The sequence below is a fragment of the Halichoerus grypus genome, chromosome 6 (assembly GCF_964656455.1).
Source record: "Halichoerus grypus chromosome 6, mHalGry1.hap1.1, whole genome shotgun sequence".
NCBI classification, from domain to species: domain Eukaryota; kingdom Metazoa; phylum Chordata; class Mammalia; order Carnivora; family Phocidae; genus Halichoerus; species Halichoerus grypus.
In genome coordinates, this window is record NC_135717.1 from 20141257 (window position 1) to 20164175 (window position 22919).

General features: G+C 43.1%; 1 protein-coding gene across 2 annotated transcripts in view; it reads right to left on the bottom strand.

Annotated features, from left to right (window-relative positions):
• LCMT1 (leucine carboxyl methyltransferase 1) overlaps nt 1–22919 on the bottom strand; it is a 48923-nt gene that overhangs the window by 11291 nt on the left and 14713 nt on the right. Inside the window, exons 2-6 of one of the 2 annotated variants that reach the window (XM_036090480.2) lie at nt 19555–19646; nt 17556–17677; nt 15427–15503; nt 13819–13880; nt 8274–8376 (exon numbers count right to left, since the gene is read on the bottom strand). In XM_036090480.2, the coding sequence (XP_035946373.1) occupies nt 8274–8376; nt 13819–13880; nt 15427–15503; nt 17556–17677; nt 19555–19646 (456 nt within the window). The remainder of the gene's footprint in view (nt 1–8273; nt 8377–13818; nt 13881–15426; nt 15504–17555; nt 17678–19554; nt 19647–22919) is intronic. The other variant, XM_036090481.2, reaches the window with a different exon arrangement.

Sequence of the window (22919 nt, forward strand, 5' to 3'; positions counted from 1 at the left end):
GGGATCTCAGAAGAAGAGGAAAGAGCGAGGGGCAGAAGGTATACTGGAGCAAATTATAGCAGAGAACTTCCCTAATCTAGGGAAGGAAACAGGCATCCAAGTCCAGAAGGCACAGAGAACCCCCGCTCAAAATCAGTAAAAATAGGTCAACAGCCCAACATATAATAGTGAAGCTTGCAAATCTCAGAGACAAAGAGAAAATCCTGAAAGCAGCTCAGGACAAGAGGTCCATAACCTACAAGGGTAAAAACATTAGACTGGCAGCAGACCTATCCACAGAGACCTGGCAGGCCAGAAAGGACTGACATGATATATTCAGGGTGCTCAATGAGAAAAATATATAGCCAAGAATACTTTATCCAGCTAGGATGTCATTCAAAATAGAAGGAGAGGGGCGCCTGGGTGGCTCAGTTGGTTAAGCGACTGCCTTCGGCTCAGGTCATGATCCTGGAGTCCTGGGATCAAGTCCCACATCGGGTTCCCTGCTCAGCAGGGAGTCTGCTTCTCCCTCTGACCCTCTTCCTTCTTGTGCTTTCTCTCATTCTCTCTCACTCAAATAAATAAATAAAATTAAAAAAAAAAAATAGAAGGAGAGATAAAAAGCTTCCAGGACAAACAGAAATTTAAAGAATTTGTGATCACTAAACCAGCCCTGCAAGAAATATTAAAAGGGATCCTTTAAGTGAAGAGAGGGCCCAAAAGTAACACAGACCAGAAAGGAACAAAGACATTTTACAGAAACAGTGACTTTACAGATAATACAATGGCACTAAATTCATATCTTTCAATAGTTACTCTGAATGAAAATGGGCTAAATGCCCCAATCAAAAGACACAGGGTATCGGATTGGATAAAAAAGAAAGACCCATCAATATGCTGTCTGCAAGAGACTCATTTTAGACCCAGAGACACCTCTGGATTGAAAGTGAGGGGGTGGAAAACCATTTATCATGCTAATGGACATCAAGAGAAAGCTGGGATAGCAATCCCTTTATCAGACCAATTAGATTTCAAACCAAAGACTGTAACAATAGATGAGAAAGGAGACTATATCATAATTAAAGGGTCTATCCAATAAAAAGATCTAACAATTGTAAATATTTATGCCCCTAACATGGGAGCAGCCAATTATATAAACCAATTAATAACAAAATTAAAGAAACACAGTGATAACAATACAATAATTGTAGGGAACTTTAACACCCCACTCACTGCAATGGACAGATCATCTAAGCAGAAGATCAACAAGGAAACAAGGGCTTTGAATGACACACTGGACCAGATGGACCTCATAGATATATTCAGAGCAACAGAATACACATTCTCCTCAAGTGCATATGGAACATTCTCCAGAAGAGATCACATACTGGGTCACAAATCAGGTCTCAACTGGTACCAAAAGACTGGGATCATTTCCTGCATATTTTCAGACCACAATGCTTTGAAACTGGAACTCGAGGAAATTTGGAAAGAACTCAAATACATGGAGGCTAAAGAGCATCCTACTAAAGAATGAATGGGTCAACCAGAAAATTAAAGAAGAATTAAAATAATTCTTGGAAGGAAATGAAAATGAAAACACAACTGTTCAGAATCTTTGGGATGCAGCAAAGTGAGGGAAGTATATAGCAATACAAGCCTTTCTCAAGAAATAAGAAAGGTCTCAAATACACAACCTAACCTTACACCTAAAGGAGCTGGAAAAAGAACAGCAAATAGAGCCCATAATGAAGATTAGAGCAGAAATCAATGAAATAGAAACCAAAAGAACAGTAGAACAGATCAACGAAATTAGGAACTGGTTCTTTGAAAGAATTAATAAGATTGATAACCCCCTGGCCAGACTTACCAAAAAGAAAAGAGAAAGGACCCAAATAAGTAAAATCATGAATGAAAGAGGAGAGATCACAACCAACACCAAAGAAATACAAACAATTATAAGAACATATTAGGAGCAACTATATGCCAACAAATTAGGCAATCTGGAAGAAATGGATGCATTCCTAGAGACGTATACACTACCAAAACTGAAACAGGAAGAAATAGAAAACCTGAACAGACCCATTACCAGCAAGGAAATTGAAGCAGTAATCAAAAATCTCCCAACAAACAAGAGCCCAGGGCCAGATGGCTTCCCAGGGGAATTCTACCAAACATTTAAAGAAGAATTAATACCTATTCTTCTGAAACTGTTTCAAAAACTAGAAATGGAAGGAAAACTTCCAAACTCTTTCTATGAGGCCAGCATTACCTTGATTCCAAAACTACACAAAGACCCTACCAAAAAGAATTACAGACCAATATCCCTATGAACGTGGATGCAAAAATTCTCACCAAAATACTAGCCAATAAGATCCAACAGTACATTAAAAGGATTATTCACAACCAAGTGGAATTTATTCCTGGGCTGCAAGGTTGATTCAACATCCACAAATCAATTGATGTGTTATACTACATAAATGAAGGAAAGTCAAGAACCATATGATCCTCTCAACAGATGCAGAAAAAGCATTTGACAAAATACAGCATCCTCTCTTAATTAAAACTCTTCACAGTGCAGGAATAGAGGGAACATACCTCAAAATCATAAAAACCATATAGGAAAAGCCCACAGTGAGTATCATTCTCAGTGGGGAAAAATAGAGCTTTTCCCCTAAGGTCAGGAACACGGCAGGGAAGTCCACTCTCACCACTGCTGTTCAACATAGTACTAGAAGTCCTAGCCTTAGCAATCAGACAACCAAAAGAAATAAAAGGTAGGGGTGCCTGGGTGGCTCAGTCGGTTAAGCATCTGCCTTTAGCTCAGGAGATGATCCCAGGGTCCTGGGATCAAGTCCCACATGAGACTCTCTGCTCAGTTGGGAGCCTGCTTCTCCCTCTGCCTGCCACTCTGCCTACTTGTGATCTCTCTGTCAAATAAATAAATAAAATCTTAATAAATAAATAAATAAATAAAAGGCATCCGAATCGGCAAAGAAGTCAAACTCTCACTCTTTGCAGATGACAAATTGTGGAAAGCCTAAAAGACTCCACCCCAAGATTGCTAGAACTCATACAGGAATTCAGCAAAGTGGCAGGATATAAAGTCAATGCACAGAAATCAGTTGCATTTCTATACACTAACAATGAGACAGAAGAAAGAGAAATTAAGGAGTCAATCCCATTTACAATTGCACCCAAAACCATAAGATACCTACGAATAAACCTAACCAAAGAGATAAAGGATCTACTCCAAAAACTACAGAACACTTATGAAAGTTGAGGAAGACACAAAGAAATGGAAAAACGTTCCATGCTAATGGACTGGAGGAGCAAATATTGTGAAAATGTCTATGCTACCTAGAGCAATCTACACATTTGCTGCAATCCCTATCAAAATACCATCAACTTTTCTCATAGAGCTGGAACAAATATTCCTAAAATTTGTATGGAACCAGAAAAGACCCCAAATAGCCAGAGGAATGTTGAAAAAGAAAACCAAAGCTGGTGGCATCACAATGCCAGACTTCAAGCTCTATTACAAAGCCGTCATCATCAAGACAGTATGGTACTGGCACAAAACAGACACACAGATCAATGGAACAGAAGAGAGAACCCAAAAATGGACCCTCAACTCGACAGTCAACTAATCTTCGACAAAGCAGGAAAGAATATCCAATGGAAAAAAGTCTCTTCAACAAATGGTGTTGGGAAAATTGGACAGCCACATGCAGAAGAATGGAACTGGACCATTTCCTTACACCATATACAAAAAAATACACTCAAAATGGACGAAAGACCTAAATGTGAGACAGGAATCCATCGAAATCCTAGAGGAGAACACAGGCAGCAAGCTCTGTGACCTCAGCCACAGCAACTTCTTGCTTAGACATGTCTCAAAGCCAAGGGAAATAAAGGCAAAAATGAACTATTGGGACTTCAAGATAAAAGCTTTTGCACAGCAAAGGAAACAGTCGACAAAACCAAAAGACAACCGACAGAATGGGAGAAGATATTTGCAAATGTCTTATCAGATAAAGGGCTAGTATCCAAAATCTATACAGAACTTATCAAACTCAACACCCAAAGAATAATCCAATTAAGATATGGGCAAAAGACATGAACAGACATTTCTCCAAAGAAGACATACAAACGGCCAACAGATACATGAAAAACTGCTCCACATCACTCGGCATCAGGGAAATACAAATCAAAACCACACCGGTCTGAATGGCTAAAATTAACCACTCAGGAAATGAGAGATGTTGGCAAGGATGTGGAGAAAGGGGAACCGTCCTATACTGTTGGTGGGAATGCAAGCTGGTGCAGCCACTCTGGAAAACAGTATGGAGGTTCCTCAAAAAGATGAAAGTAGAGCTACCCTACGACCCAGCAATTGCACTACTAGGGATTTACCCCAAAGATACAAATATAGTGATCCAACAAAGGGGCACCTGCACCCCAATGTTTATAGCAGCAATGTCCACAGTAGCCAAACTATGGCAAGAGCCCAGATGTGCATCGACAGATGAATGGATAAAGGAGATGTACATACTGAGTTTGGAGAGATTTTGTTACACATCAAAAACTGACAGATACAATGCAGAAATAGTGATACTCATTTAACCAAATCTAATTCTTATATAAATCTTTATCATCAAGAATTGACAACAACAAGAACAATCTTCAGGAAATTACATTTGTTAGTAAGCACTCTGATTGATAAGACCCGAAGTAATGAACAAATTATGAAATAAGAAAAGCAATAAACTCCTAGAGAAATCTCCAAAAGCCTTAATTCTTCAAAGGGAACACAGACAGCCCCAAATTATATGAGCTCTGCTGGTTTATTCCTGGTTCTTTTACTGCTCCTTCTCTGACTCCTTCACTGTATCCTCTTTCTTTCTCTGCCCCTAAATATCGCTGTTCCTCATGGCTAGTTGCTATTTTTCTCACAAAGCAAGTGGGTTACTTTAAAAAAAAATTTTTTTTTAAGATTTACTTATCTTCGAGAGAGTGTGTGTGCACGTGGGATGGGGGAGGGGCAGAGGGAGAGAGAGCATCTCAAGTAGGCTCCCCGCTGAGCGCAGAGCCTGCCACGGGGCTCAATCCCATGACCCTGAGATCATGACCTGAGCTGAAATCAAAAGTCAGGCGCTCAACTGACTGAGCCACCCAGGCACACTGCAAGTAGGTTGTTTCTGTCCATGTTTATTGGCGAGGGATCTCAAAACAAATAAATTGTCTGAACTCGAATACCCAGGAAAGTAGTTGAAAAGAACACGGTGTATGTTACCATCAGAATGTACAGCTGGGCTCAGGGCCTGGATTCACAATCACTAGAGAGAAAGGCTCCCCACCAGTAAGTGCCGGCTCTGACCTGATCGTAGCACCAACTATCCACCGTTACTGTTCATCCGGATTTCCTTTTTTTTTGACAATGAAATGGTATATAACTCAAGTTATTTAAGAATAGATATCCAAATGCTCTCTGGACCCAACTGGAACATGGTATAAAGAAACTGAGGGCACTAAATCCAGAGGAAAGTCAATGAAGTCCGAGTTGCAAACAAAGTTGAAAATCAGAAAGAATAATTGTTTAAAAAATAATTGTCTTAAAATTAGCAATAACCTAAGTTTTAAAACCCCAGATTATATCAACATAAATTATTAGAAAAAGTAAATGAGTGGGGAAAAAGTTCCAAAACCTCAATTAATAATTGATAATTAGAGAACTACAGGTCCCAAAACCTTTTTAATGCAAAAGGTGCCCAATTTTACTTAAGACAGTGGGGAAGCCAGGTGAAGAAGGCTATGTGGGAATTTTTTGTACAATTTTTGCAACTTTGTTGTAGATTCAAATTATTTGAAAATGTAAAGTTAAATATTTGTCAGTGTAGTTTTAAGAGATAGCCATTGGCAATATTAAAAATCGGATTAATACTTTTCAAAATATAAGTGAAAGCAAAGCAAAGCAAAGACAGTAGTAAAGGAAAATGCAGAGCACAAATGAAGCCCCACAGAATTATATGTATAATTCTAATACTTGTTCTAGCCACTGCTCTTCATCCATTTTGTAGATGTCCAAAAGCGAGGCAAACTTCCCTATCAAGAGCTAGCCTGATTTATAACTGATTATTTCCCTGATCTTTCAGCAGATTTGCTCCAACAGCGGGTTACTATGGTGGCAATAGGTGGCAGCTGGTTACCATGGTGACCATAGTAATCTAAAGGAGACTGTAGTCTATGTGCCAATTTCTGTTCAACTGCTTTCACAGCATACTTAACTTAATCTTCAGGACCATCTTGTGAAGTAGTTTTTACCCCAGTTCATAAATGAAGAAATTGAGGCTCAAAGAGGCTTCTGGAGGGGGTTTGTTTGTTTAAGAAAAAAACTGCCCCTATTAAATAACTTGTAAGCAGGAGAGGTCGCTTGGAATCCAGGATAAGATTCCAACACTCGGGCTCTCCTCACTCTGAGAGGGCTCCAGGCTTACCAGCGTCACCTTGAGGCAATCTACTGACCACTCACTAACCTGCCCCCAAGAAAACCAGTGGTGTCCTTGAACGTCGAAACTTCCCTTCTGCTGAAAGAAGAACCCCCTACACGCTATGATCTGGGAACCATCTAAAGGGTTCCCCAAAGGAAAAAAGAGGCATATTCCGTACAGTGCACTGACCTTGCTCTCTGAACACTCAGTGAGACACACAAAGAGTTAGAAAATAAGTACTGGGTCAGTAAGCACCATCCCTGACATCTGCAAAGGTGGACATACAATCCCAACGATGATAACCTGGTTTATGATTCTAGGCTAAACACGTAAACAAGAACTTCAAAGTGCAGAGGGGACAGCCATCACCACTTTAACAAAAGATGTATCCAGAAGGTCAAGCTTCAACTCCCTACATTTCCTGCCCTGCATCGCCCAAAGCTCACCTGTGTTTGCACCTGTCCTCACCCTCTTCCTCTCCTCTCAGAAGAACGACAGCTTTCCCTTCCCTCCAAGGCTCTTAGCCTCTGTGGGCTCTACGGCCTCTTCTCTACCAGGGATTTCCCTACTAGGTACTCTCTTTAATCACTGGCCACTGATTGTTTGCCTTCAATTTATTTTTAAAGTAACTTTCTGTTTTCCCCACCTTCCCCTCAAGCCTCTCTCTTGAGTTACTCACCCCAAATATTGTTGAAAGTGTCATCTTCACTGACAGTAATCTGTGTAGACATGTCTTTATCCCCCACTACTGTCAAATTCCAATCTAATTTTGACTAGCATCAGTGTGCTAAAACCACACATCTCACTCCCTTCCACTGCTCCCCAAAGGCGCCTGCTCCCAAGAATTTGGTGTGAACCCTTCTGGTCCATTTTTAAAATACTTCTGTGATACATAGGTATAATCATGGAAGTACTGTATTTTGAGGGTTTGATTTTACACATTTGGTATCACACTATGCATATTATTCTGCAACTTGATTTTTTTTTTTTTACACAACATTACCCTTTTGAGCTCTCTCCATGCTGATCTAGGTCATGCATTTTACATGTTGCTCACTCATTCTTCTCCTGATGGACATTTAGAATGTTTCCAATTTTCTGCTACTAAAAACAGTGCCTATAATGAACATCCTCCTTGTACAGGCACACAGCCTTCCTCAGAGTGCACACATCCAAAAGTGGAACAAACTACTAAATCACATGGTACACATGCTTGCAATTTTAGTAGATACTTCCAGATTGTTCCTCATAATTCACCTGCACCAGTGGCGCACGACCATTCTCATTCTCACATAACCTTGCCAACACTTGATAATGTCAGACTTTCACATTTTTGCCAACTTGGTTGGAGTAAAATAGAGTTCCATCTCATCACCACTGAGGTTCAATACCTTTTTCATATGATATTCAATTTCTTCTTTGAGCTACCTTGTCATCTCTCTTTTGCCTGTTTTCATATGGGACTTACTTTTTTTTTTAATAGTAGCTTACCTTTATTCTGCATACTAATCCTTTATATATCGCAATTATACATTTCTATGCATATAATTATCTTGTCTCAAACTTTATGATGTTAGGCCTCAGTATGTTACAAAAGCAATACATGTGATTCTGACGTGAAAACAAGCTTGAGAAACTTCGCCTCTAAAAATACTTCAGAACACCACTCTCAGTAGCAATGAAATGATAAACATTTCAGAATAAAAAATGGGACACAGGTATAACGCTGCAATTTTAACTGGCCTTATTTCATATTAGCAAGAAGTCACAAATGCAGAAGAGGTTAAAAAAAAAAAATCTCACTGTGGATTCATGTTACATTTCTTTAGTTTCTCTTCCAGTTCAGGTAAATCTCGGAGATCTGCCCCAATAATGGCGTATCTCTTTGAATCCAACAGGTGTCCATCTGCAAATCCAAGAAGAGATTATCATTTCAACCGAAATTAACCGAGAGATTATAATTTCAATGGGTATGGTTCTTTCAAAATTAAAGTAAACTTATTGTTTTTCTCCATTATAAAAATACATGCTCTGTTGTGGGGGGGGAAAAAAAGTCAGGAATGGAGAGGGGAGAAATGAACTAAAATCATACCTTCCAGAGATAACTATTAGTATTTGAGTGTAGAACATCCCGGTCCTTTTTTCTATGTGCTTAAACTCATATATACAACATAAACACATTCTCACACAAACATACACACACACCTCACACAGAAAAAAGCAAACAGGGCCAATTCTTTCAGAAACTGCTTTTCCTATTTAACAGTAATATCAATGACATCATTCGCTGTAATGATTTCCTAGAATTCCATGAGTGGATAAAACAACTTACTCAACCAATCTCTCACTATCAGGCATGTGGTATTTCCAAGTTTTCTCCATCTGAGGCACTGCAATGAACATCTTTATATAGACATCATGAAGCACCTGTCAAGTAGGTCTCTCTGAGTGGAATTAGGAGGTCAAAGGGTAAGCCTATGAAAATAATGGTACTGATTGGCTGGCTGCTCTCTAAATGTTGTGCCAATCTGTGAGATACTGTGTTTGAAGGAAAATTGTCTCTATACTAAAGTATTTACAAATAAAATGATAACATTTGCTTTAAAATACTCCAGCAGAGATTGGATGGAATGGTTTTTATACTGGTTCTCAAGCTTTGGCAGCCATCAGAATCACCTGGAGGACTTGTTAAAACATAGGCTGATGGGCTCCACTCCCTGAGTTTCTGATTCAGCAGATCTTTCAAAAGTAGAAATTTTTTCAAATTCTTTTAAAAGTTAGAAACCTGTATTTCTAACAAGTGCTTAGGCCGTGTTGATGCCCCTAGTTTAGGACTAACTTTTAGAACCACTGGTACAGATGAAGTTGGTCATAGTTAAAGTTAGATGTTGGGCACGTGGAGGTTCACTGATTTATTTCTATGTATGCCTAAAAATGTTGTCAATTAAAAGTTTAAAAAACGGATTGTAATTTATTTTATTATTTTTTTTTTACAGATTTTATTTATTTATTTGACAGAGAGAGACACAGCAAGAGAGGGAACACAAGCAGGGGGAGTGGGAGAGGGAGAAGCAGGCTTCCCGCGGAGCAGGGAGCCTGATGTGGGGCTCGATCCCAGGACCCTGGGATCACAACCTGAGCCAAAGGCAGACGCCTAACGACTGAGCCACCCAGGCGCCCCAAAAATGGATTGTAATTTTTTAAAAAAGGAAACTGCTTGGTTGTTTACCCGAAGCATTGCTTGCTCAGCTTCCTCAAGGGTACAAACCATGGAAGGAACTGGAACATCCAACAGCCATTCTATATCATTGCTAATAGCTCAGGTTCTCTCAGCTCTGAGAGGTCACAGTAGAAAAAGGGAAAGAGGCTAAACCACAGTGTCTGAAAACTCTCATGATGCTGATAACCCCATTCAGCTGACTCAAATACACTGGGCCACACACCATAAGCTAAAAGATGTACCTCCTAGGCACCTGCTAGATATCAGGCAAGCAGGGAAACCCGAAGTCGGAGCCCCAGGTGCCACAATGCCCAAGTCAGAAAAGGAATATAAAGACTATGAAGGCACTTGTTTGCCCTATTATGAGAATAAATAATAAATACATGTGGCCCTTCTTGCAAATAGTGAACATGTTACTAAAAAGTGTGCTTGGAGTGAGTTATTCCATCCCTGATCAAAAAAAAAAAAAAAAAAAAAAGAGTTGAGATTACTACAAAAACACCAACACATTCGTTCATTTGACCATTCAGGTGTGTATTTATTTAACCAACAATCTCGGCGTGCCAGGCACTGTTCTAGGTGCTGGGGACAGAGTGATGAACAAGAGACAGGTCGCTGCCTCTCATAAGGCTTACCCCCCCAGAGGAGGGAGAGAGACAATGAATCATTAAAGAAAGGAAGAATTAAGAGAATATCAGAGTATTAAGTGCTAAGAAGCAAATAAAAGGTGATTAAAAAAGAAAAAAGAGTAGAAGGGACAGGGTTCAGTCTTTCACCTGGTGGTCATGGAGAGCTTCTCAGAGGAGGCAGTAGCTAAGCTGAGACAGAGGTGATCAGAAGGAGCCTGGCAGGCAAAATTAGGGGAAAAGAGTTCCATGGTAGAAGGAAGTGGAAGATCCGAAGGTGACAGGCAACAGCAGGACAGTGTGGCCAGATCAGAGTTACTGTAGTCAAAAGTAAAATCAGGAGGCAGACAGAGGAATGCTTAACCGTGTGGTTCCCAACCAGCGGGAAGATTTAAGCAGGGGAGTAAGAGAACCTGATCTACTCCTTCTGACTTACTTTTCACTGGGTGCCCATTTATATACTTTGAATTTTCCTCCCCATGCATAGTTCAGCTTTAAAAAAGTGTCAATTCAAAGATGCTTATTTTTTTCCACTTTAACATTCCTGAAATCAGGACGCATCGAACAGTCAAGAACACACCCGTTAATTTGCCAGCAAGTTGTCTTTCCTAACGATAAAGAAATAGCAGTGAATCTTACAATCACAGCCTCATATGTTTGATGAAGGAGGGCAATGTCTCAATGAAATTTGTGCCACTTTTATGATCACCTATCACTTTTGTCAGGCCTTCACTCACATTTGTATTTCCCTTGTTTTATTCGAATTCTCCTTCCTCGGTATGCCCGCAAGATCAAAAACTAAAAGCACAGGACCAGAAAATGTGTGTACATGAGACACAAACACAGAGTTCAAAAGCAAGCAAACAACTAACAAAAAAATCAGCCCAAAAAAAGATGATGAGGGACTTTTATCAAAGAATGTATCTTTATGTTCTAAAGGATTCCTAGCAATTGAGGAGAAAATGAAACAATGCCACGGACACATTCCCGATGGACATTTACAAGGAAATCCTGCAGGCCAAAAAAGGAAGGAAGATACTCCATCTCAGGAGCAGTTTCAAAGTTAATTTAAAAATTTTAAATTAATAGGTTTGGAAGATAGGCAGAAATTTTTGTTTTAATGGTAACAGCCAGTGTCAGTGAGGGCGTAGGGAAAGAGAACCCTCATCTACTCTCGTGAAAAGACAAATTAGTGAAGAAGTTCTCAAAGAACAGTTTGGCAGTAGCTATTAGAATTCATAAAGGACAATGCCTTGAACCAGCAATTCCTGCAAATATGCACGTGTACCTGTGCTTTCTACAACACTGTTTAATAGAAAACCATAAAAAACTCAGCTATGTAAAGGACCGTCAGTACCGAATACATTAAGTAAAACGGAATTTCCATGCCAAGGAGAACTAGAAAGCCATCAGAAATGATGAGGCAGACCTATATATGATGACACGAAGACAGCCACGAATCACTAACGATGCAGAAAGAGCGAGTTACAAAACAGGATGTGTAAATTACTCACTTTATTAAATTTACACATAGATCTATTTATTTTGAGAACTATAGATTCACTCATTCAACAGATACATATTGAACTACAACCTCTGTATTTATTCAATGTGTATATACATTCTTTCAACAAAAATTTTCGAACCTTCTAGGTGCCAGCACTGGATTCTATTTATGTGTGTGTTTTCTCATGTGTGATATTGATCCGTCTCTAGGTGCATTGTTCATCCACAGGAGAAAACACTCTGAACATTGGTTATCTTGATGAGGGGAGAGATTGTGGAGGGTCTTTACTTTCTACTTCACACATTTGTGTACTGATGGATCAAAGGTGATGCAAAGTGTTAGCTCTTTCATTACAGGTAATCATTCTGACACAAGTACTCACAAAATACATAGAAAACTGTTATAGCTACAGTGTGGAGAAATCAGCTAGGCCAGCACATGGCAAAGCTGCACAGGTTCTACTTATAATTTGTAGGAGGAAACAAAGGATGGGGGAGATGTTCTTTCCTGGGGGCGCTTCTTCACGAGGAGCATGACTATGGCACTGTGGTTGCACAGAGGCCTGTCCAGTTGTCTGATGTTTCCTGTGGGATCTGTGTCCACCATCCAAGAAGGCCATCCTTCTGGGCAGGTCTTCTGACCTGAATTATTAATAAGTCCCTTGAACTACTCTGCCAGACGCAGACAGAAAACCATGGAACATTCTGGAAGAGGTTGCCCTTGGTTCGAAAGGCTTAGAAGTGAGCAGAGCGTTGCTGGAAACACTCATAATTAAAACGTGAGGGGGGAAAACCCGAGCACAGGGGCCAAGGAGGTGACCTAATAGGTGGAGCAGGTCAGGTACACACAGCGGGGAGCAGCGGGGGCGGGACTGCAGGGTGACAGCCCCTCTCCACGAGGCAGCCATGTAGGAGGGAGGGTCTGATGCTGCCAGACTGGATGTTCCCAAGGAAAGCTGGAAACGGAGATTCTCCGGAAAAAAATCTATTTTTGCACCATTTGCAAATCATTGAAACACATTTTGTAAAAGATTTTAGAACGGGGACCTATGGACATCTGCTTTAAATTCCTCCACGGTAAATGCGATGCGGTGTAAATGTATCCGCAGAAGTACCCGCTGTGTGACGTCATGGGCGCACGCACGCACACACACATTCTGACGCGCACACACACACACATTCTGACGCCCGCACACACACACACACACATTCTGATGCGCGCGCGCACACATTCAGACGCACGCGCACACACACACACATTCTGATGCGCGCGCGCACACATTCAGACGCACGCGCACACACACACACATTCTGATGCGCGCGCGCACACATTCAGACGCACGCACACACACACACATTCTGACGCGCACACACACACATTCTGACGCACACACACACACATTCTGACGCACGCACACACACACACTCGGACGTGCACACACACACACACATTCTGATGCGCACACACGCACACACACCTGACGCGCACACACACACACACACATTCTGACGCACGCACACACACACACATTCTGACGCACACACACACATTCTGACGCGCGCACACACACATTCTGACGCACACACACACATTCTGACGCGCGCACACACACACACACACACACACATTCTGATGCGCACACACGCACACACACCTGACGCGCACACACACACACACACATTCTGACGCGCGCACACACACACACATTCTGACGCACACACACACATTCTGACGCGCGCACACACACACACATTCTGACGCACACACACACATTCTGACGCACGCACACACACACATTCTGACGCACACACACACATTCTGACGCGCGCACACACACACACACACACACACATTCTGACGCATGCACACACACACACACACATTCTGACGCACACACACACACCTACACACACCCCATATTTCAAAGGAAAAAGGGAAAAAAAGCAAAGAGAGTTCTATAGTCCGTACTGCACCACGTAGGTTAAGGGTACTTGCCGTTTTGAAGTGGGTCCTCTGAATGTAATTCTATAATGGGTTGTGATAAGAAAGGCTTGACTCTGTGGGGAGATGGGAAAGGGAGAGAAATGAGTCCAGGAGCTCAGTTTCAGCAAAACTGCAAACACCCACTCCAGAAACGGCAACTACATCCTGCTCCTGTTCAAAGCAAGGGCCACTCAGTGCACAGGGCCTTCTGCTTCATGACATCTGGCCCTTGGCACACGCACTCACACTTCAGTAGATCGGGGCTCAGGCGAGGTCACTAAGCAGGACACTCCGAATCGGATGTCCAGTCACAGTCTGGTCATAAATACTGAAGACTCAGAACTTGATCAAGATAGGTCATCAAGAATGTTCCCGATGTTCCAGTGTTTTCCAAGCCATATCTAGTTTCCTGCCTCTTCTCCAACAAAATTTTTAACACAGTGCTTATTGCTCACAGTTAACTGAAAAACAGACTCCTACTCAGACCTGAAGTCAGTAACATTTATGTGATGAGTCTCCTCCTTCACAATATGCAAAAATCAGACCTCAGAGAGCCAAATCCTCTATCAAACAACCATTCACAAAGGCCAAAGCATTTTTCAGCCCAGAAGCCACCTCTGGGCTTATGTGAGAGCCCACTTACTCTTACTTCACTCGGGGATCCAACAAGCTAGGCTGTCCTCTGCAGATGCCCAGCCTCAGACGCCAGACGGCAAGTAAAAAGCATATTTACTATAACAGAATCTTGTATTTGGAAAGGGTGAAAACCTTGTTTTTATAGGATAAAGTAGAACAACCTCATACTTGAAAAATATTTCCAGGTGATGAGAATCAGACATCTATGAAGGACAAGCTGAAACTTTTAGGTTCACTAAAAATTTTTTTAAATGTAAGACCTGGCATTTTATTGAAATCACTCATTTAAAAACAGGGAAGGGAGTACAGGTTAAAACCACTAAGAAACCTTGACCTTAGGCACGAGGCCAGGGTTTAAATCTCAGCTCCACCCTTTCGTCCACAGGTGCCCTGACGGAAATTCGCTTCACTGCTTTGAGCCTCGGGTCCCCCCCAGAATTCACGAGTCTGCTCTGAGCACTGAATGATGATCCAAGTGAAGCATTTCACATGATGCTACAAAAGGTCCCAGCAGAGATTCACAAACTTGTCCTCTACAACTCTGCAAACTTTTTAAAACCTGGCCTCAGGGTCGCCCCTGGAAAATCTCACGTATAGTAAATGACTAAATTCAGCCTCGTCATCATTTACTCGAACAATATATACTCAGCATCTGCTCTGGGCCTGACACCTCTCTATGCCCTGGAGATATCAAAGTAGACAAAAGACACAGAACAATTCCAATGATTAAACTACTGTAGGTCATTTCTTTTCAAGGTTCAGAGAAATGACATTCATGGACAGAAGAGTCTCAAGGGAGGGTGTGTATTGCATTTGGAAGACTGCTCAACAGGTTGGAATGAGGATCCTGGGGCCAGCAAGAAAGAAGGGAGGGGGTGCAAGGAGAGCCCCCTAAAATGAGGTCTCCGGCATGCAGACCAGCCCCCTACTGACCGCTGCCTCTGAATCTACCCGGCTCTGTCCTCTGGTCCGAGCCACACTTACTTGATGCTGTGCAGCTTTCTCGTGACTATCATTGGAAAGTCGACCTCAAAATATTTAGTTGGGAGAAGATCTTCATCCTGAGGAAAAACACACAGTACGTTTTCTAATTCTGTATTCCCTCATACATTGACTGACCATCTTCACGTACTGAACACTAGGCCCCAAACAGCAAAGGCCTTAGGGCCTTAGGGCCTTAAATCAGGAACACTATGGTCAGAAATGTATTTTTTAGGTGACTTTGGTCTCCACGAGGAGAATGGATGGAGGACAAAAGTTAGGAGGATCTCACAGCCATCCAGGAAGAAGGTCCAGGGAAGAAGTCACGGGGAACCTGAACTGGGGGAGCCGCCACTGGGATGGACGTGGGGAGGCACTGAGAGGTGCTGGGGAAGTAGGACCTAACAGAGTTTTCCAAAACCCAGACTGAGACAGATTAGGGAGGGTCAGGAAACCAATGTGGTGGGAGGGTGGGACCAGCATTTGGGGGATCAAATAGGATACAACAGCAAATATCACAAAGCACCCCGCACGGTGAGGGCAGGCAAGTTTCACCCATTTGACCTAGACTCCAAAGAGCAAACAAGCATTTTTTTTTAAAGAAACTTAGATTTAAAAAAAAACAAAAACAAAAAAAACCTTTGGACCAATATAATTATCAAACAAACCAAAATTCCTCCATAAAATCTTTTAGACCCTATGCTATTAGCCTTCCTCACTCCTGACAGATAACCTTTCTCTTGGAAGGGGTACCTAGGTCTCAGTGTACCTTGACCAGAAATAAAAATGTCAGACTTATTCATTATTAACCGACCTACATGACAGGGGGGGAAACCAAACCTCGGGACCAAGGCAAAAGGGAGTTGGGCCGAGAGGAGGCTTTTCTCCAGCGGCTTCTGCTCACACTGCACACGTTCTGCCCCTGCATTCTGTTCCAGCTCCTTCCACCACACCATGGTCACTGAGGTACAGACGCAACACGGACAGAAGACCGCAAAGACCCCCCTGAATAAGCACAAGGCTCTGTGTAGAGAACAGGGAAGGAACGTGGACTTGGAGGAGCTGCAGTCCATTGTCTGTTCCACGCTCCAGCCCCACTGGCTGTCCAATTTGGGGGAGACACAGGCTCTCATGCCCCCCCTTTCCCTATCTGTGTAACCCACCGCCCCACAGAGCTCCCAAGTTAATTCATGAGGTCATGGAAGTGCAAGCACCTCATAAACGTGAGCTCTCCTAACCTGAATGAAAAAGGCAGAGGCAAATGATTGATACTCAGGCCAGGCTGAGGCTGCTGAGTTTTCTCCTGAGTAACAGAAAGGTCGGGAACACTGATGACTGAAAACCTTCTTATCAGGAGAGCTCATTAGGGACAAAACACATATGCAGGTCGCGTTAGGCCCACACGCTCTAATTTATCTTGGTGTATGTCTGCAAGAACTCTGGGGAAACTCCCGAACCCATCACTGCCACATGACTGACCTAATAGAAAAAACAGAAAATTCTGTACAAATGTACAGGAAAGAAAATGCAATGGGTGAGGGTGTCGTCGGGAACAGATTGGGCACTTCAATTCCAGCCCAGAATCCAAGACCAGCGCTTCGGTCCTGGTTCTGCACTAACCGGACCCATCTCCTTTCCTGTGAGTGAGCATAGTTACACCTGTTCTTGCCCCCTAACAGAGCAGGTGAGGGATCAAATCAGGGAATAGCTACAAAAGGCCTTTGTGTCATATCACCATCACCCAGCCTTGCACATCCCCAAACTGTATCGATGATACTGTCACGATGACAATAAAATCTTCCTTATCATCAATATGGCAGATGCAGGGGCTCTGGGTCTCATAATTCCACTGGCAGGGCTCTTCCACACGTGCTGAGGACATGTCTACAAGGATTTTTATCATAACCCCTGTTGCAACAGCAAAGGATGGGAAGCCAGGCACCTATCCTTCACCGAGGCCCTGGTGACATCACATATGTGGCTGAGGGTGGCAGCAGGTGCAAGCAGCTGGGGACAGGGGGGCAAGATAGGCAGTCACTGCATTCCTTCTGAATATATTTTTAACATTTTTGAACCAGGCGGGCACCTTCACAAATGAAACAATTCGGGAAAGAAGGGGAATTTTCATTTACCTTTAATCTCCAGAAGGTGGTATCCATCCCAGCCCCAAGATTTAGAATTTGACAATGACATTCTGTCTTCCGTAGAAATGCCTTTATCAGCTGACTGACGCCATGGACTCGAGCAAAATATCCTGAGAGAGACAGGGACAAGCTATCACTCAGTGAGGTCGGAAATCATCCCTGCAGAGCCCACCCCAGGAGAAGAGCAAATGAGGACTCTTCTGCTCTTCTTCGGGGTCAGTGGTTTATCTCTGGACTTCATGGGAGAAATAATGACTTTCACATTCTCTTCCTTTTTTTTTAATTTAAAGCTGCTAGAACCAAAGTAAGTACAATCTATTTAATGGTAGAATTAACTATCTTAAAAATAAAATGGTCCGTAAATTTACTTATGAAAGACAAGTTGGATCTAAATATTCCTTCAGGAAATGTGCTTTTTTGTGGCTAGGTGAAAGCTACTCAGGACTCTGCAAAAAGTCAAAATGACGAGATCATGATGAAAATAATATTTTGGGGTCATTATATGGGACAGACAAATGTCACAGCAAAAAAAAAAAGAAAGAAAGATAAAAAGGCCGTATTTCTTACCGTGTTCCCTTCATCTCCATCCGTGCGGGTAAGAGCCTCTGTTTATAAAATGGCCTCACGGGGCACCTGGGTGGCTAAAGCGGTTAACTGTTTGCCTTCAGCTCAGGTCATGATCTCAGGGTCCTGGGATCCAGCCCCATGTTGGGCTACCTGCTCAATGGGGAGCCTGCTTCTCCCTCTGCCTGCCGCTCCCCCTCCTTTGCGCTCTCTCTCAAATAAATAATATCTTTCAAAAAATAACAAAAATAAATAAAATGGCCTCACAGACCATCTGCATTGCCGATAAATGGACTTGCTCAGCTCCAAGGGAATGGGAAGCTGGAACAAAGGCAATGAAAAATAAAAATAGAGGGAAAGGAAGATAATATCTATTCTAAAGCCCTGCTGCTTAAGTATAACTACTTTAAGAACAAAATTTGAGTAGCATTTAGAAACTTACTGCAATGTGACAAGGAATTCTATGTCTATTGATTCTCCTAATAAGTAACTTGAGCTTCTATTTTATGTGTTTCTTGCATTTTATTTTTCTAGGAAATCATTTTTAATGTATGTAATAGAATACCGTCCACAACAGATTGGTTATTGGAACAAAACTTTAAAGATGCTCATAACACACTGTCAGGGAAGCCCTCTCCTAGTGGGCCCCAGTCTGGAGATGCCAGCCCAGGCAGAGAAAGAAGGAAGGAAGGTCAGCTGACACGCTGCCTGGGGCTTCCAGCTCCCGGGGCCCCAAGGTGGGTTACCACCTCTGCAGCATGGTTAGGAAAGCTGCCTCAGGAGCCCGGGAGGGAGTCTTCAGGCCTCTTAGCCAGGCCTGGCCCCATCTCCCTGATGCCTGGGTTCACCCTCAGCTCCAAGTAAGGTCCATGTCCTTATTCTCAGGAACCACCACTTTACACTTTCTTTGCATTTCTTATACAATCTACCCATAGGCTCCATCTTTAGGGCCAGGATTCCCTGCATGCACAAGGACTGTGGTCATTTGGTCAATTTCTCAATCTCGCTGAGACTGAGACACCCTCCCATCTCAAATCCTTTCACTGCCTTGATAGAAAGGACTTGCAGAGCCTGATAGTGTTACTATCATTTTACTAAGGCCAAGAAAGTAATTCCTTACTTGAACAGTCACAGTAAAAAAAATATAAATGGCTCTTAAGCACATAAAAATGATCTTCAACTTCACCCCCACATAAGAGGAATATAAAATAAAATTACTGTAAGATACCATCCTTCATGTATCAGATTAACCATGATGAAAAGGTTCCTAATACACTGTGTTGGTGAGGATGTTGGAAAATGAGCACTTTCATACGCCACTGGAGAGAATGAACACTGGAACTCTCTCTTTTGTAGAATGAATCCCTAAAAGCTCAGGTCTCTGGGCTGATGAGGGGACGCTGGGAGGGAGGGGGTCACTTGCCTCTGTTAATTTCGGGGGCCTTCCTCTCCTTAGACAGTCTTACAAAATGCTGGATGTAAGGGTCATGCCAGTAGCCAAGGCTTACTGCAAACCTGGAAATGAGGAAAGGAGGCAGGTGAGTTGAGGTCAGTAGGATCTGACCCAGTTCTCAGGAACCAGGTCAAGAAGGAAAATCATCTACCTCAAAAGACCAACAGAGGCACGTCTGGTGCTCCATTACAAATGTCAGCAGACTCAGCCATCCGTCTTGGTGCTCATACACACGGCCCCTCACCCTCCCCACGGCGCCCATTTCTTCCCTCTCTTTACTCATGTGGCTAACTCCTTCCCCAGGACCCTAGAGAGGACAGAACCTCACCTCATCTCTCACCAAGAAGACCTGCCACCACTTATTCCCTCAGCAAACTTACTGGCAAGAGCCAGTCAGACAACTCTGCTCGACCAGAAGTTCTGTGTCTGTAGGAAAGAAGATCCAGGATTGTTTTGTAAAACTCACGAATGACTACCTAAGCATTTCCCCCAGCTCTGTATTAGGTACCAGTCGTTGCTTTCAGCACGTCGTAGTGGGGAAAACCAGGAACAAAGAAACACAACAGCTACAACCTAGAAAATGCTAGAGACAACCCACAGAATGGGAGAAGATATTTGCAAATGACACTACAGATAAAGGGCTGGTATCCAAGATCTATAAAGAACTTCTCAAACTCAACACCCAAAAAACAAATAATCAAGTCAAAAAGTGGGCTGAAGATATGAAAAGACACTTCTCTGAAGAAGACATACAAATGGCTAACAGACACGTGAAAAAATGTTCATCATCATTAGCCATAAGGGAAATTCAAATCAAAACCACATTGAGATACCACCTTACACCTGTTAGAATGGCAAAAATAGACAAGGCAAGAAACAACAAATGTTGGAGAGGTTGTGGAGAAAGGGGAACCCTCTTACACTGTTGGTGGGAATGTAAGTTGGTACAGCCACTTTGGAAAACAGTGTGGAGGTGCCTCAAAAATTTAAAAATAGAGCTGCCCTATGACCCAGCAATTGCACTACTGGGTATTTACCCCAAAGACACAGATGTAGTGAAAAGAAGGGCATATGCACCCCAATGTTCAGAGCAGCAATGTCTGCAATAGCCAAACTGTGGAAAGAGCCGAGATGCCCTTCAACAGATGAATGGATAAAGAAGATGTGGTCCATATATACAATGGAATATTACTCAGCCATCAGAAAGGATGAATACCCAACTTTTACATCAACATGGATGGGACTGGAGGAGATTATGCTAAGTGAAATAAGTCAAGCAGAGAAAGTCAATTATCATATGGTTTCACTTATTTGTGGAACATAAGGAATAGCATGGAGGACACTAGGAGAAGGAAGGGAAAAATGGGGGGGGAATTGGAGGGAGAGATGAACCATGAGAGACTATGGACTCTGAGAAACAAACAGGGTTTTAGAGGGGAGGGGGGAGGGGGGATTGGTTAGCCCAGTGATGGGTATGAAGGAGGGCATGTACTGCATGGAGCACTGGGTATTATACGAAAACAATGGATCGTGGAACACCACATCAAAAACTAATGATGTATTGTATGGTGACTAACATAACATAATAAAATTAAAAAAAAAAAGAACTAATAAATAATAGGACATTGAACTTCAGATGCTTCAGCACCTAATATAAGTCAAATTTGGTACAAAAAAGATTTATAAAAAAAAAAAAAAGAAAGAAAATGCTATACTAGCCTGCACTCTCTGGTCTACACAACCTGCAAAATGCTATGGTAGCCTAAACTCTCTCCCGTCTACACTACAAGGAATCAAAGTTTTAGTGTTCTAAACCAGGGAGCTGAAGCCCAGATTACCACTGAAGGTCTTCTGGCAACCGTGAGGAAACCAGCCTTAGGACAACAAGAAGTAGGGAAAGGAGCCTGGATCCCTAAGGCCATATGAAGCCATTTTGGCCCTTGCCCCTCAATGGATATCTTGTGAATTAATAAATGTCTTTAACATTTCAACCAAATGGAGGGGCACCTGGGTAGCTCAGTTGAACGGCCAACTCTTGGTTTAGGCTCAGGTCATTTTCTCGGAGTCCTGGCATCAAGCCCCGTGGCAGACTCCGTCCTCAGCCAGGAGTCTGTTTCAGGATTCTCTCTCCCTCTGCCCTTCTCCCGCCCCGCACTCTCTCTCTCTAAAATAAATAAATCTTTAAAAAAAACTAATAAATAAAAAAAATAATAAAAATAAAAATAAGTAATAAATAGAGGGGGCGGAGCAAGATGGCGGAGGAGTAGGAGACCTGGATTTCGTCTCCTCTCAGGAATTCAGCTGGATAGGGATCAAACCAATCTCAACACCTACGAACTCAACAGGAGATCGAAGAAAAGAGCAACAACTCTCTGAACAGAAAAGCAACCACTTTCTGGAAGGTAGGAAGTGCGGAGAAGTGAATCTGAGGCGATATTCGGGAGGGTAGATGGCGGGGGAGGGACCTCCGTCAGCCACTTCTGACAAGTCATAGAACCACGGAGCACAAAATCGGAACTTTTAGAAGTCTGCTCCGCTGAGGGACGTCACTCCGGTGGCTAAGTGGGGGGTGGAACCCTCGTGGGACAGTGTGGTCTCAGGACCCTCGGGGTCACAGAAAGACCGGGAGTGCCTGAGTGTGGCAGAGCTCCCAGGTATGGGAGCGGGGAAGCCGGCTGCAGAGACAGAGCCCAGGCGCGGGCTCTCAGCTCGGGGTTGCCATAAACCGTGATCCGCGGCACATTCGGGTCACTGCTCCTCCAGCAGGGACCCAACAAGCGGCAGATCCGGGGAGACTCACCTTCTTCCCCCGGGAGGAGCAGCGTGGAAGCGCACCACAGGGATCTGCTGGGTTTGGAGACTCCACAGGGGGTCGGGTGCCAGAGATAGAAACGCACGGTCAAAGGCCGGGTGAGCACGGAGCGTGGCCGGAGACCAGGGAGACGGGAGTGACTGGCGGCTTTTCTCTGGGGGCGCACTGAGGAGCGGGGCCCCGAGTTCTCGGCTCCTCCGAGGCAGAGATTGGGAGGCCGCCATTTTCACTCTCCGCCTCCAAAGCTGTACGGAAAGCTTGCAGGGAACAAAAGCTCCCGAGAGCAAACCCGAGCAGATTACTTAGCCCGGACCGGGCAAGGGCGGGGCAATTCCGCCTCCAGCAAAGACATTTGGGAACCACGGCAACAGGCCCCTGCCCCAGAAGATCAGCAAGAACAGCCAGCCAAGACCAAGTTTACCGATCAATGAGAACGGCAGAACTCCAGCGCTAGGGGAATAATGCACATAGAATTCATGGCTTTTTTACCATGATTCTTTAGTCTTTCAAAGTTGATTTTTTT